The 15,101-nt window shown below is 42.5% G+C and overlaps 1 protein-coding gene across 1 annotated transcript in view; it reads left to right on the top strand.

The window, feature by feature from the left end:
- Positions 1 to 11,341: 11,341 nt before the first annotated feature.
- The window catches only part of sptbn4b (spectrin, beta, non-erythrocytic 4b), a gene marked incomplete at both ends in the record, with an annotated part of 46,852 nt that continues 43,092 nt past the window's right edge, over positions 11,342 to 15,101 (top strand). The window contains 3 exons of the mRNA XM_083679892.1: positions 11,342 to 11,486; positions 11,947 to 12,098; positions 13,293 to 13,466. Of these exons, the coding sequence (XP_083536018.1) occupies positions 11,342 to 11,486; positions 11,947 to 12,098; positions 13,293 to 13,466 (471 nt within the window). The remainder of the gene's footprint in view (positions 11,487 to 11,946; positions 12,099 to 13,292; positions 13,467 to 15,101) is intronic.

Raw genomic sequence — 15,101 nt, forward strand, 5'->3', positions numbered from 1 at the left:
TTTCGTTTAAATTATTTCTGCATGTCATTGGATGGGAAATAGATTTTATAGCTTCTTTGTAGGCAAACCAATTCCTTATTATAAAGCAAAAAAAAATTATTGAATGAATGTGTGTTGCTACGCAGATATACCCCTAGAGGACATTGTTACAAAGGCTCATGTCATTCCAACAAGAAACTCAGTGAAGCTCCAGCTGTGCCACACAACATCTCCCTACACCATCTTCCCACCAAAAGTCTATGGTTCCCATTCCACTAATCACCATTAGCAGTTTGTATAGCTGGTGTGTTGGTGAATGAATGGGCCATCTATCGCCTTGTCCCTTCCAGTGTTGTGTTGCGCATGATGGATTGCAATAATTCTCCTTTACAGTCCAGATAATATTGGAGAATGTATTCTGCTATGCAAGCTTTGCCAGTTGATGCCAACAGGTTAACGTTGGCTCACATGGCTCGCCTTGTGTTATATGAAAATGGTTTTTTCCAGCCATTGTTGCACTCTTAGATATAACAATTTAATCACAGAACCTTACCTGAAAGGGTGCTATGTGGACACTTTTTCAGAGGGTTCTGCTATTGCGACAAAATGGTTTAATGTACAGAACCCTTTTTGGTTCCATGTAGAATGCTCTATTTATGTCTCAGGCATTTCTCAACCATGCCTTAGTAGCTTTATGAACAGCCCACAACTCAACTCGGATGGATGGATGGATGGATGGATAGATAGATAGATAGATAGATAGATAGATAGATAGATAGATAGATGAAAAAGGGGATTTATATATGAAAGAGGGGAGGGATATATAGATCAATACAATTAAGAGTTTCATAAGTATGAGTTATACTGAGAAAGCAGTAGTGACTGGCAATAGGAAGAAAGGATGATGGCTGAGTAGCTGAAAGAAAGTGAGATAGTAGAATCAGACTGCAGACTGCAGCGGATCATTCGGTCAGCCGAGAAGGTCATCGGCTGCAACCTGCCATCTCTCTTGGACCTGTTCCACTCCAGGACCAGTAAGAGAGCAGGAAAGATCATCGCTGATCCTTCCCATCCTGGTCACAACCTCTTCTAGAGACTTCCATCCGGCAAAAGGTTCCGGTCATGATGGCTGAGTAGCTGAAAGAAAGTGAGATAGTAGGATGGACAGATAGGTAAAGATAAAAGATGATCAGGTTATACAGTAAGATAGATAGATATAGCAGTTGTGACTGGTGATAGGAAGAAAGGATGATGGCTAGGTAGTTGAAAGAAAGTGAGATAGTAGGATAAAAGATATAGAGATGGATAAAAGATGGTCAGAGGGTAGGATAGCCAGATAGATGAGAGATGAGGTTAGATATACAGTGCCCTGTGTACATAATGGGAAAGTGAAGCATTTGGCTCTATACTCCAAAAGTTTGCATTTGAAAACAAACGACTACTATGAGGTTCTCAGCTTTTATTTGATGGTATTTGTGTACGTAGACACATAGACCTTCGGGGCTTGGACCCCTACAAATATTTTTTTTTAAAAACGAATCATCTCAACGATTACAATATGAGCAAGAACAATAGTTGGATTTGCTGAAGCAAGCCTACTACTAATTATGGAACAATTTAGGACCGCACAGCTCGTAGAGGTACCCCCCCCCCTCCTCCCTCCTTCCTCCCCCCCTCCTCTAACCGAGGTGGGTTCCTCCGCCGCACTGATGCCGAGTTCTCTCTAGCACGAGTGAGTGTACGGAGAGGGAGAGAGCGTATCAGGTGGACAGGATATCCGAGCCCACCGGCTTGGATTATTTGATCAAGCATCTCTGGCAAACTGCGAGATATGACATTCGCGTGGTCCCGGCAGTCCCGTTAGCCACGATAGAGAATTAACGTGAATGGTACCGCATTAACTGTCATTATTAGCCAGATATCTACTGATCCTACTTGTCAGTGAGTCCTATTGAGGATACATCGGTTAACTATGCCAGCGAAGAAACATAGCGGTGCAACTGAGAGGATCGGTTCATAATTCGCTCACTGGTTCATTGACACCTCATCGACTGATTCTAACTACGTCTGTTTCGGTGAAAAAACAAACCCATATCTGGAATTGGGGTTGAAGGTAAGGGTTTTTGGATGCCATTCCAAATATCATTGAACATTAGAGGTGTTTTCGTGGGAGATGCAGTGACACCGGCCTGCATTGGCTACAAGGCTACTGCAGTGATTCTGGGGCCGTATTTTATGCTGTCTTTTTTCCTTTTCTGGTGAGACATATGCCTTTGTTTGCTCAAGTGTGTCTGCCAAACACAGTAGTTACTTTTTGCGCACTGGGCTTGCATGGCAAACGTGGAAAGGTTAGGATATAGGCCTGTTACAAAATGTGCAATGATTTTGTAGGCTATCGGTCGATGCATGTTATTATCATACCTGATCATTTTACGCACCTCCTGTAGCCTATTAGTCATACATCTGCTTGTAATTATAACGACTTAAGCCTACTCGGGTCATATAGGCCTATTGTCACGCTTTATTCCTGTAAGAAATAAGAGGACCTAAGAACTTGCGTGAACATGGACTATTCTAGTAGCCTACCCTAATTTATTTGACCGTAGCTGCAGTGAAAGTAGGCCTACGTACCCAAATTATTGACACTTGGCACATGATCTTACAGTACACTATGTCTGGCATTGTATTTCTCTTTTTTTTATTTAGTCGTGTGCTTCATTAAAAGTCTAAATCGAAAGAAAAGCACCCGCACTTCATATGGCGCAGGGGACAGTCAGCGGTACACTACACAGACTTTATGCGGTAGGAGGACTAAGGTGAGGGCTGCGGAGGGGATGCAGGTCGCATGTGTCATTTTAAGGTTAAAAAGCGATCACACAATAATGACTTAAGGACCCTCAGATCATGTAGATATATGCCTCTCATAGCCCTATTCAACCGTGAAACATATAATTGCTCTCTCTCTCTCTCGATTTGCTCAAACATATCGACCTTTAGCGTAAAGACAACTGCGGCGACTTCAGTTATGGATTGGTTAAACACTGTATGTAGTATCCTTTACATTTTCACTACCATCGTGGATAGTCGGTAGGCCTATGTGACACATAACTATGTAGGGTTCGATATTAGCTGTCTTGATGTAAGCTATATGGATGTACCAGACCATGTCGGTTTTATTCTGTTTTCACTGTACCATTTTTGTTTGCGAAAGACTTTTGTCCAGCATGCTGGGCGTAGCCTGCTAGGGATGTCAGTGTTGGTCACAGATGTTTAAATTCAGAAATGACAAGCCGTCAGCTTCAACGCGTTGGTGTGCTGTGACGTCACGCTACTACCGCTGTCCATGGTACCGCTTTGTTGTGGGGTAGTAGGCCTATGGCAAATGTGAAGGCTACTTTTTGCACCAAAGTTTGTGGAACAAAGAGTCGATTTCAAACACCACCCAATTCCGAATGCAAATGAGAAGTTTAGGATTTATTCAATCCATACAGTGTATGGAAGGCTGTACATGGAGTAGATCATAGATCAATTGTTGTTGCACAGTACTGCATAACTTTGACAATAGCCTGACAATTCAGTATCCCAATTCCTGGCTTAGTCTGTGATCCATTGGTCTTGTCTAAACACTATGGGATCACTTCCATACATGTTCAGGCCGCTTCATAACAATTCATTTGAGCACACTTGTCTAAATCCTATTTTCCTCTCTCCGTATAATGATAATAATAATATGTTTGATTTTTTAAAGCACTTTACATGGAACATCTCAAAGTTGCTGAGGTGCCCACCAACACTCAAGAAGATCACCCAACTGCTACATGTGCCTACGTTGACACACACAAACGACTTATTGGACTAATCGTTCGATGATCACAGATTACAGACCCTGCTGAATTACCCTTTTTAAGCAGTGTAAAGGCTGATGGTTAGGTTATTTATTTCAGGTAGAGTGCTTAATGATACTAGCGCTGGTGTCTGTGTGTTCCTCTGTGATCCCACACACACGACCCATTATCTTAGCCTGAACACAATAAAAGCCTGGTCTCTCTTGCCATGGTGAAGTGGTGCCTTCAGAAGATGAGCGACAAAAGAGGATAATTCCCATTCATCCCATTCTGCTCCTCATAGACCGCGATGCTGTCTCGAAAGTAAAGGTCAAAGTGAAACGTCCTCTGATGTGGCAATCTACGTAAAACATGGACTAAAAACAGAGTGAACATTGGGGGCAATAAGGAGAAGGGACCAGTCCCCAAGCTTGAGGGTGACAGTATTGAAGGTCCTCATTCTAACGTGTTGTGGCATCTGTCTATCCTTAGGGGAGGTTCTTCTCCTTCTTCTTCTCCTACATACTGCCTTTTCTTTTCTCAACTACTTCAACAGAGAAGAAGAGCTCAGGGTCTGGGTGTCACTCTCATTGCTATTCCTGGAACAGTGAACATCTTTTTTCATTGACATAAAAAAAACAAAAAAAAAACAGCTGCCTCGCTTTGATGATCATCAAGACATTGTTTGAAGATTTTTTCGGGGATGTGTTGTGTTCTGTTTTTGAATGTTTAGTGACAATTACTATCATATCTTTTAGGTGTGTGTGTGTGTATGAGTGTGTGGCTTCAAAGTATTTGTATATTTGAATATATACATGGATTTTGTTGATTTAGAGACAGTTGTGTGGCCCTGCAATGGTGCAGCGCATTGGAGTAATATCTGGAATGATTTGACCCACGGTTAGGTTGCAGAGGTGTTAGGCTGATGCAGGTATTGTGAATGACCGTAACAGAGCCATGCTTTCCGGAAACATGCTTGGGTCAGTGGGAAGAGAGGGGAGTGTGTGTCAGGGTTCCAGCTTAAGTTTCATGCCGTGTCCGCCCAGCAAGCTGGAGATTTATAGTGGAAGCTGGTGACAGTGTAGCCAAAGAGCAATAATAATGTTGAGTGCTTTGGAGGAGAATGCTGAACAAGGGCCAGAAACCATTGAGGCAAAAGGATGAAAACAAAGATGGCTTCTCTGAACCTAGAGTCTCTTTTCAAATTCACTATACTGTATATCACCTAGTGGATTTCTATAATTGTCCCTTTGTGTGTGTGTGTGTGTGTGTGTGTGTGTGTGTGTGTGTGTGTGTGTGAATGCACTAGCCTGCCTCCAGATCTGTTTGTGCTTTAGCAAACTCATCTGTTGTCATGCCAATCATGTTTAATATAGGAGTTGGCTAAAGCACAAACAGATCTAAGATGACCAAGCTATGGATGCTTTTTGTTTAACGACAACAGGGCCATACTTGGATATGTTGGGGGGGGAACATGGGGGCATGTTCAGACTCTTGTGGTCTGATTGAATGGTGGTCACAGGAGGGTTTCTCCAGCCTTGTAGTGTACACACATGATGTGATGCAGTAGGTCAATGTGGTTGCACCCTCCCCACGATAGTGTTTTCAAAGGTACAGTGTTGACACACACTGACCTTTTACTAGCATCAGAGGGATTAGACATGTTGTCCTGTTTGATCTCTCAGAGCGTGACGTATCCTAGACTATGTGTAGGAACTCAGCTGGTCTTGGGCTAGCACACTGTTTTAGTAGCAAAAATCAATTTTCACAGCCTTGTTTCAGCTCATTGGTATTTAACCAGTGTTTGCTATTTATTTATGTGGTAACTATGTGGTAACATGAGGTACTACAGTGGGGGAAATAATTATTTGATCCCCTGCTGATTTTGTTAGTTTGCCCGATTACAAAGAAATGAGCGGTCTATAATTTTTATGGTACTTTTATTTCAACAAATAGAGACAGAATATCAACAAAGAAGTCCAGAAAAAACACATTATATAAAGTTATAAATTAATTTGCATTTGATCGAAGGAAATAAGTGTTTGATCCCCAAGCAAAACATGACTTAGTACTTGGTGGAGAAACCCTTGCTGGCAAGCACAAAAGTCAGACGTTTCTTATAGTTGGTCACCAGGTTTGCACACATCTCAGGAGGGATTTTGGTCCACTCCTCTTTACAGATCCTCTCCAAATCCTGAAGGTTTCAAGGCTTTTGCTTGGCAACTCGAAGCTTCAGCTCCCTCCACAAATTTTCGATAGGATTAAGGTCTGGAGACTAGCTAGGCCACTCCATGACCTTAGTGTGCTTCTTCTTGAGCCACTCCTTTGTTGCCTTGGCTGTATGTTTTGGGTCATTGTCATGCTGGAAGACCCATCCACGACCCATCCTCAGTGCTCTGGCTGAGGGAAGGAGGTTCTCGTCCAAGATCTTATGGTACATGGCCCCGTCCATTGGCCCCTCAATGCAGTGAAGTCGTCCTGTACCCTTAGCAGAGAAACAACCCCAAAGCATAATGTTTCCACCTCCGTGTTTGACGGTGGGGATGGTGTTCTTGGGATTGTAGCATTCAGCATTTCTCTCCCTCCAAACACGAAGAATCGAATTTATGCCAAAGAGTTCAATTTTGGTCTCATCTGACCACATCACCTTCTCCCAAGCCTTCTCTGAATCATTTAGGTGTTCATTGGCAAACTTCAGATGGGCCTGTACATGTGCCTTCTTGAGCAGGGGGACCTTGCGGGCACTGCAGGATTTCAATCCGTTACGGTGTAGTGTGTTACCAATGGTTTTCTTGGTGACTGTGGTCCCAGCTGCCTTGAGATCATTACCAAGCTCCTCCCGTGTAGTTCTGGGCTGATCCCTCACCCTTCTCATGATCATCCTTACCCCACGAGGCAAGATCTTGCATGGAGCTCCAGGCCGAGGGCGATTGATGGTTATTTTGTATTTCTTCCATTTTCTAATAATTGCACCAACAGTTGTCTCCTTCTCACCAAGCTTCTTGCTGATGGTCTTGTAGCCCATTCCAGCCTTGTGCAGGTCTACAACTCTTACCCTGATGTCCTTTGAATGTTCTTTGGTCTTGCCCATGGTGGTGGAGAGGTTGGAATGGAAGAGATTGATTCTATTGACAGGTGTCTTTTATACCCATAACAAGCAGAGATTAGGAGTACTTTTCCTAAAGTGACAGGACTAATCTGTGTGCCTCATGGGCATATAACCGGTCTGTATGAGCCAGAATTCTTGTTGGTTTGTAGGGGATCAAATACTTATTTCCTTCGATCAAATGCAAATTAATTTATAACTTTATATAACGTGTTTTTTCTGGACTTCTTTGTTGATATTCTGTCTCTATTTGTTAAACTAAAAGTACCATAAAAATTATAGACCGCTCATTTCTTTGTAATCGGGCAAACTAACAAAATCAGCAGGGGATCAAATAATTATTTCCCCCACTGTATCTAGTACTAACCTCAGTTGGTAAGTACAATAGCCTACCTGTTACTAAATGGCACTTAGTCGTATTTGAGTCAGTGAATCTAAAAGAACCAGCAAGCATAATAAATGTCCAATCATCAGGTAATAACGCTTACCAGTGCTTTCTTAGTAAGTACCGGCTGTAAAATCAATGTATTTTTTACCATGGTACATATTTCTGTCTGGTTGTCATTGAAGCCTCTGTTGAGCGTGAGCTTGGGTGCCTGCTTGTTTCTGCTGTAGTCATGACGATGTACGTACTGTGTAGTGTTGTTGGATTGCAGAAACTGTCGGGCACCCAGGTTAGCCATCAGTGGCAACGGGGACCCTCAAGTTGTCCCCACAGCATGTGTGACGCTGGATGGCTGCTAGAGATGAGAAGAAAATCTGTCGCTACCTCACAGCTATGCCCGCCGAGGCACCACATCAACCGCGATGAAGACTTTTATAGCCAAAATGCGGTTTTTAACAGTTAAGACATCATTTTTCGATATATATACATCATTCTGCTACGCCAAGAGTAGCTGAATTGATCTCTCTGTCATGATTGCTGAAGAGCAACAGTGCAGGTTTCGTGTGTGTGTGTGTGTGTGTGTGTGTGTGTGTGTGTGTGTTTAGAGTCTGTTTAGAACGCGTGTGTGTGTGTAGAACGTCTCTGTGCTTTGAGAGAGGGCCCTCTGGCACATTGAGCCTGCTGACAGCTGTGTTTATTTGTTTACCAGGAAGAGAGCCACATCACATGTCAGTCGCTTCCTTAAGCTAGAAGACTGTCTTGTGAAAAGAGACCAGGTGGTGGGTTGAGGAAAGGAAGGGCCTGGTGGGGAGATCCAGGGCAAGGAAAGCAAAGGACAAGGACATTTGATTGATATGACAGAGTGACAGATTGGATGGATGATAGAGAGTTGATGTAATGCTTGCCATGTCTCTCTATGGTGGCCAAGCCTACGCATAGTATAACACCTCTCTATATAGGACCATTCATTTATAATGCACCGTGACAGTCAATTGATAATGATGATTTGTTTGCATGGAGTGTTTATTTTTGTGTGCGACGTAGAATCTGTGTGTGTTTGTGTACGATAAGGCAATGCCTGTCATTTTGGCTTTGTTTCTCTGTGCTGTATGTGTGTGTCAGACAAGGGACCCAGTTACTTGTCTCAAGGGGCAAGTGTCTGGACTAGAATTAGGCAATACTCCACATTTTCTTATTCATGATATTACTTTTTAAAAATATCACCATGTACAATAATATTGTTTGTTGCTGAAGTGTTGTGGAGATATACTGTACCAGGATGAGTAAAAATTACTGAACTGCAACGCACAGAGTGTATGGCTAGTGCAGTAAAGATTATGGTGAAACAAAGAGACTAGATGTGCTTTGCCTTGCAGATAGCATGACACTGCACTTATTCTTTGCACATATCTGGGGTTTTAAGCACTTTTACAGACTATTTTCTGTAAGAGAACAACATTACAATACGCCTCTGGGTTTAGTCCCCTCTGCAGCTAGGGGGCGGTCTCTGCAGCCAGGGGACATTCTGGTGTGGAATGAGACAGAACCAACTGAAACGCGTTGAGCTGTGAAACATCAGACTCATGCCTCACTACATCCCCCACTGCATATCTCTCACACACACACACACACACACACACACACACAGACACACACACTTGCACGCTCACGCACGCACGCACGCACGCACGCACACACACACACACACACACACACACACACACACACACACACACACAGGCGTGTGATGCTCCACATCTGGGGAGAAAGGGGGCTGTGGCGTGATTGTTAGCTCTCTGCAAAACTCAATTTCACTGAGTGTTGGAATATGATTGAGAGCTGTCCTGTGAGACAGACATGTTATAGATCATACAGTGTCTCGTCTCACAAAATCTTCACAGGCGTTTACACTCCACCGCTCCTTAGTTCCCCTCCCCAATTGATTACATAAATATCGCATTTTCGTTTATTGATGGCCTCGTTTCTGGAATTGCGTAGAGTGTTCAGATATGGATGTGTTTTTTTTAAATTATTATTCAGATTCCTATGAAATACTGTTATCTTTATGTGTATGTGCAGTGTGTGTCATTATATATAACCAGATAGTGGAAGACCCTCTGGTGACATGGAAATGTTTTTTGTATGCTGCCCTTCTCTGTCTAGAAGGCTTTTTTGACATTTGCTTTGATATGTTTCACTTTTACAGCAGCTGCTAGACAATACGGTTCCTAACTGCTTCACATTTTTGTCATACTGGTAACTGTATTTGTTTAGTAACTGTATTTGTTGTATTATATGTGTGTGTGTGTGTGTGTGTGTGTGTGTGTGTGTGTGTGTGTGTGTGTGTGTGTGTGTGTGTGTGTGTGTGTGTGTGTGTGTGTGTGTGAGAGAGAGAGAGAGAATTACACACCAATATATACTGACAGTGATCCTAAACCTTGTAGCCTCTGTAACATAGAACCCCTCAGCAGATTTATTTTGAATCATAATATCACTAATTCCATAATCCTCGAAAACATTAGACTTACATGACTCTAGAATATATAAACCCTTTTTAATTAATACACATTCTGAATGTGTACAGTATAGTTTTTTCGTCCTCCTGATTGCATCTGGTCTCCCTTCATTTTAGTGGCAGCAAATCGACTACACTGTCACACCAAACTGTCTTATCCTTATCCAACAATATTGTTCACAGTTCAATATATATATTTTCTGTTGTCCATATAGTCTACAACTCAATTTGATATTTTGTCTACTTGCACTATTTGTTAAAAAACGTTGTCGTTTCATTTCTCATCATAGAAATAGAAGGATTTATAATTCGATGGATCTCATGAGGTGGAATTTGTATTGGCAAACATTAGACAATAAACATTTTCAACCTACAAACAATTAACAATAATTAAAATATATAAACAGTACATCACTGTTGTTAACTATTTATTTACTTCTGTAATATACTGTATATGATCATACTGTCTGATTAATATGATTTTCTCTGTGTGCGCTGGACTGTGGTGGATGAGGACCCAACATTATGGACGGTGTATGTGGTTTGGGTTGTTGGATGCTGAAAGGGAAAGGTGGGGGAGGGGAGGGTAACAGAGGAGAGGAGGCAGGGGTTGAGGATTGGGGGATGGGGAGATTTTTGAATCTTTGTGCTTTTTGTGAGGTGCCTCAAGGACAATGCCTCTATATGGCAATGAAAAAAAGAATCAAACCTCGCTCACTGCAAAGACAGCTCATTTTCTTTCTTTCTTTTTTTTTTGTCTTGGAAGAGATCCTGGTACTCTAATATTTTATGTCCAGGTTCATAACCATAACTATGTACCATGTCACAGAGGGATGGGGGACAATAGTAGTGGGCATAGCTAGCACAATTAGAGGGGCAGTGGGGGGAGTGGGGGCTGAGGGCTGAGGGCTGAGGGCTGAGGGCTGCGGGTTGCGGGTTGGGACAGTGATATCAGTAGTTCAAATGAACAATATTAGAGACGCAAGTATTCACTGGTTGCTTTCCTGTATTGTTCAGTAGGCCTACTGCTCTAATCGCATTCCTCTCTGTGAAATACTGACAAAGGACCCAAGTTATTTATATTAGAGAGTATTCACTGTCAGGGTCAGGGAAGAGTGTGACAAATATCCTCTGTTCTGAACTTTTATGTCCAGTAAAATGTAAAGTATGATTCATGAATGATAAATTGTTATTAATTGTAAATAAAATGTTTTCCATAAAGGCAAGTAAATGTAAGAAATTATTAGTAACGTAATAGTATTTTCTTTTCTACACAAAGCTTAAGTGGTCACTTGTCATCTCCTACTGTGGGAATAGTATACATAACACAAATACACCAGCATCTATTTTAACCTGTTCACTAGCACTACAGTAATCCATCCTAACTATACATTTGTAGGTCATATTCTTCAAAAACAAGCGGTATATAATTATTTGCAATTACTGGAAATCTTTCAGTCACATCTCAAATGTGTTGACACTCTCCCCATGTGTGTTGTGTCTCCAAGGGTCGTTCGTGGGAAACAGGCGCAATGGCCAATGCCTCCACAGATCTGGACAACGCGGAGGCCCAGCGCCAGCTCAACAACAACAACCGTCCGATCAGCTCGGGACACTGGGAGACCGAGTGCACCAGCTCCAAGCTCTTCGAGTGCTCCCGCATCAAGGCCTTGGCAGGTCAGTTGGCAACATGAACAGACTTACAGGATGACCAAGAGTTCCTCTTTACTTGGTTCAGTTGTGGCTACGTCGTTTACTGTGCAGTCATTCTCAGTCACGCGTGTCTGCCCAAGTTCTCACATAATAATATACGACATTTAGCTGACGCATTTGCCCAAAGTGACTTACATTGCAGTACATACATTTTTCAGTATATATTGTCCCAGTGGGAATCAAACCTACAACCTAAGCATGGCTAGCGCCATGCTCTACCGACTGAGCCGTAGAGAACTAGCTAATGTGCATATATTCTCACATATACTGTACACACACACACACACACACACACACACACACACACACACACACACACACACACACACACACACACACACACATACACACACACACACACACACACACATACAGTTACCCATTACATAAACTATAACCTTTCACCTCTCTCCCTGTCCTGTAGAAGAGAGAGATGCTGTCCAGAAGAAGACATTCACTAAGTGGGTGAACTCCCACCTGGCTCGAGTGTCCTGTCGGATCGCTGACCTCTACAATGACCTGCGAGATGGCTACATGCTCACCAGACTGTTGGAGGTCCTGTCTGGGGAGATGCTGGTCGGTCACTCACTCACTCACTTCAATGTTCTTGAATCTATGCTATAGCTATAGTAGTCACTGTTATAGTTGACTAAAATGATTTAGATAATATAATAATTGTACTACAGTCGACTATTATAGTTATTGTTATAGTTTAGTATAGTTATACAGTAGTTATAAAAACTCAGCTCTTTAGACAGGCCTTCCTGTAGTGTTCTTAGTTGTTTATAGTGTATTGTCAGTTTTTCTATTTATTTATTTATTTATTTAAATGCACTCAGTTCTATATGCTTTGAGATTGATCAAATGAAAAGTGCTTTATAAATAAAATGTATAATAATAATAATAAGTATTGTTATTGTTATTGTTATTATTATTATTATTATTATTATTATTATTATCAGATATATGCTGGGAAAACAAGCCGTATAGTCATGTTTAACAAAAAAACGGCTCTGCATACTGTAGTTATTTTTGTTCAGAATGTTATTCACTCATGTCTAAATGTTTTATGAATGTTGTCACCACTGCAGCATAATGTCTCATGTAATAGAATGAGAAGAGTACATAATGTGCTATTTGCTATTTGAACACTTCTCTTTCCAGTCTTACTGTATGGTTTTTTTATGAGCCATTTTTATCTTTTCAATCAGCATTGAGGCCAGTCCTGAGTTCAAATACTATTTGAAATTATTTCAAATACTTAGCTTTGCTTGTATTGGAGAGGATAAAGAACGCTGCTTTGCTTCTATAAAACATTGTAACAACCAGTATCAAAAGGGTGCTCATTGAAAGCAGAGTCTAAACAGACTGAGAACAAAACTATGTTGTGGCTTGAGTACAATTTTTTTCAAACAATAAGCTTGCTAAGATCAAACAAAGATAAAGACACTCCTTTTGTGAATAATTAAACAGCCGTTATTTAGTTTGGTTTACCACCTCTACTTAGCTGTGTTTGATTAAGTTTGCCTTTCAGAGTGGAACCAAAGGAATGGTCCTGAAAGTGTAAACCCCAGCCCATCTGGCTTAAGCAAACAAAACAAGAAGTATTTTTCAACCCAGGTCTTATTTCCCTGTGGATTGTTTGGACAAATGTAACTCCTCTCATTCTCTCCAACCCTTCTTTACTTCTCTCCTTCCCACTACCTCTTTACCTGTCACCCCTCCCTCCCTTCCTCCCTCCCTTCCTCCCTCCCTCCCTCCCTCCCCTAGCCAAGACCTACGCGGGGTCGCATGCGGATCCACTGCTTGGAGAACGTGGACAAGGCCCTGCAGTTCCTTAAGGAGCAGAGGGTCCATCTGGAGAATGTTGGCTCCCACGACATCGTCGACGGCAACCACCGCCTGACCCTCGGCCTCATGTGGACCATCATCCTTCGCTTTCAGGTAGCGGCCATTAGAGGCCTTCATTGTTCTGTCTGTTTTGTTTTTGTTGCGGTCATGTGCAGTCAAAATGTATATATATAATGACAGTAATGATTGATTGGGTTTAATCTCAGGATGTACAGTATAGTCACTGGACCCAGTGTGGTAGCCAAAGTTCCTTGCCAATCCTTCTTATTGTAACCTAGAAGAGTTGCCAACCTATAAGCGTCTACAGTTGACATTGTGATACTATTTAGACTCAGGTCTACTATTGGGATTCATGTGATTCAGGATGGGGCATCTCTGACGTCTGGCCTCATTTCTGGGGTATTTCTGGGGTATTTCTGAATCCTTTCAGTGAGTGACCCAAAGACTTACTGTATCACTCTATGGACCCTTATTTGGGTGCTCCCGGTCCTGTTGGTAGGCCTCTCGTTGCTTGTTAAGAGTACTGAGTGGCAGGTATTTCATGGTTTGATATTATTTGCAACCTACTGCAGTCAGAACACATATGAGACAAAGGCAAGGCCAAAGATAAGGCAAAGTCTTATACTTGTCATTCTCTGTCATTTGTAATCGGTCTGAGGGGAGCCCAAGCCCATCACAGAGAAAACCAACTCTTCTAGTGTAGCGGAGGGTATTGAAATATTGAAACGTAAACTCAAGTGTCACTCTCAGATATATCAGATGTATCTTGAAAATGTGTTATTGGCCTAATGGTAGAAGCTTGGCTCTACCATGTGGGAGACCTGGGTTTGGATCTCACCTGTCACACTAGAACAGATAAGTGGATCAGATTCAGCACTGTTTGCTCAAAGTGAACTTTGCTGTTTTCAGCACTTGCTTGATTTAGGGGAGAAGGGGCAGAATAGGGTTTGATTTATAGACTGGTCAAAAGAGTTCCGCATGGAGAGAACGTGGCATGAAACATGCCACATCATCAGTGTGTGACGTTACTGGGCAAAGATTGAATGTCACTTTGGCCTGCTCGTAGTTGGATCTCAAACAAGGACATACTGCCTGACACACACACACACACACACACACACACACACACACACACACACACACACACACACCAGGGGCGCAAGGCCTGAGAGGACGTGATACTGTACCAGACAAGTGACAGCCATGTAAGTAGCTCATAACCGTTCCTCATGTTGTTGTTGTTGTTGTTTTTGGTTTCAGGAGAGTACCTCAGGCGCTGTACTGTAGTCTCGGTGTAAACGCATGCCTTGCATTATTCTAATTGGCATGACTCAGTAAATATGATTCAATATGATTCAGACTCGGTAAATATGGTTCAATATGATTCAGACTCGGTAAATATGATTTATGAGTCAGGAGAGCCTGGTGTTTATCTCTCGGTGCCTCCGAGCAGTGATTGCGGGGGGGGGGTTAGCTTCGGGAACTTTTTGGCCAGAGTCCCGTTCTCCTCCACCCTGGAGCCGACTAGTCGATGGCCTCTCAATTTTGCGTGCAGTGAAAGAAGAGGAGCGAGTTATCGGAAACTGATTTGTGCTGTCGAGAGCACGGGGTGGGGCTCTGCTCTCAGGCAGGATGCGGGCAGGGACCTGTCCTCCACCCTCCCTCCTCCCTGCCTCCCTGCCTCCCTCCCTCCCTCCCTCCCTCCCTCCCTACCTCCTTCCCTCCCTC

The sequence above is a fragment of the Argentina silus genome, assembly GCF_951799395.1.
Source record: "Argentina silus genome assembly, chromosome: 11".
Lineage (NCBI taxonomy): Eukaryota > Metazoa > Chordata > Actinopteri > Argentiniformes > Argentinidae > Argentina > Argentina silus.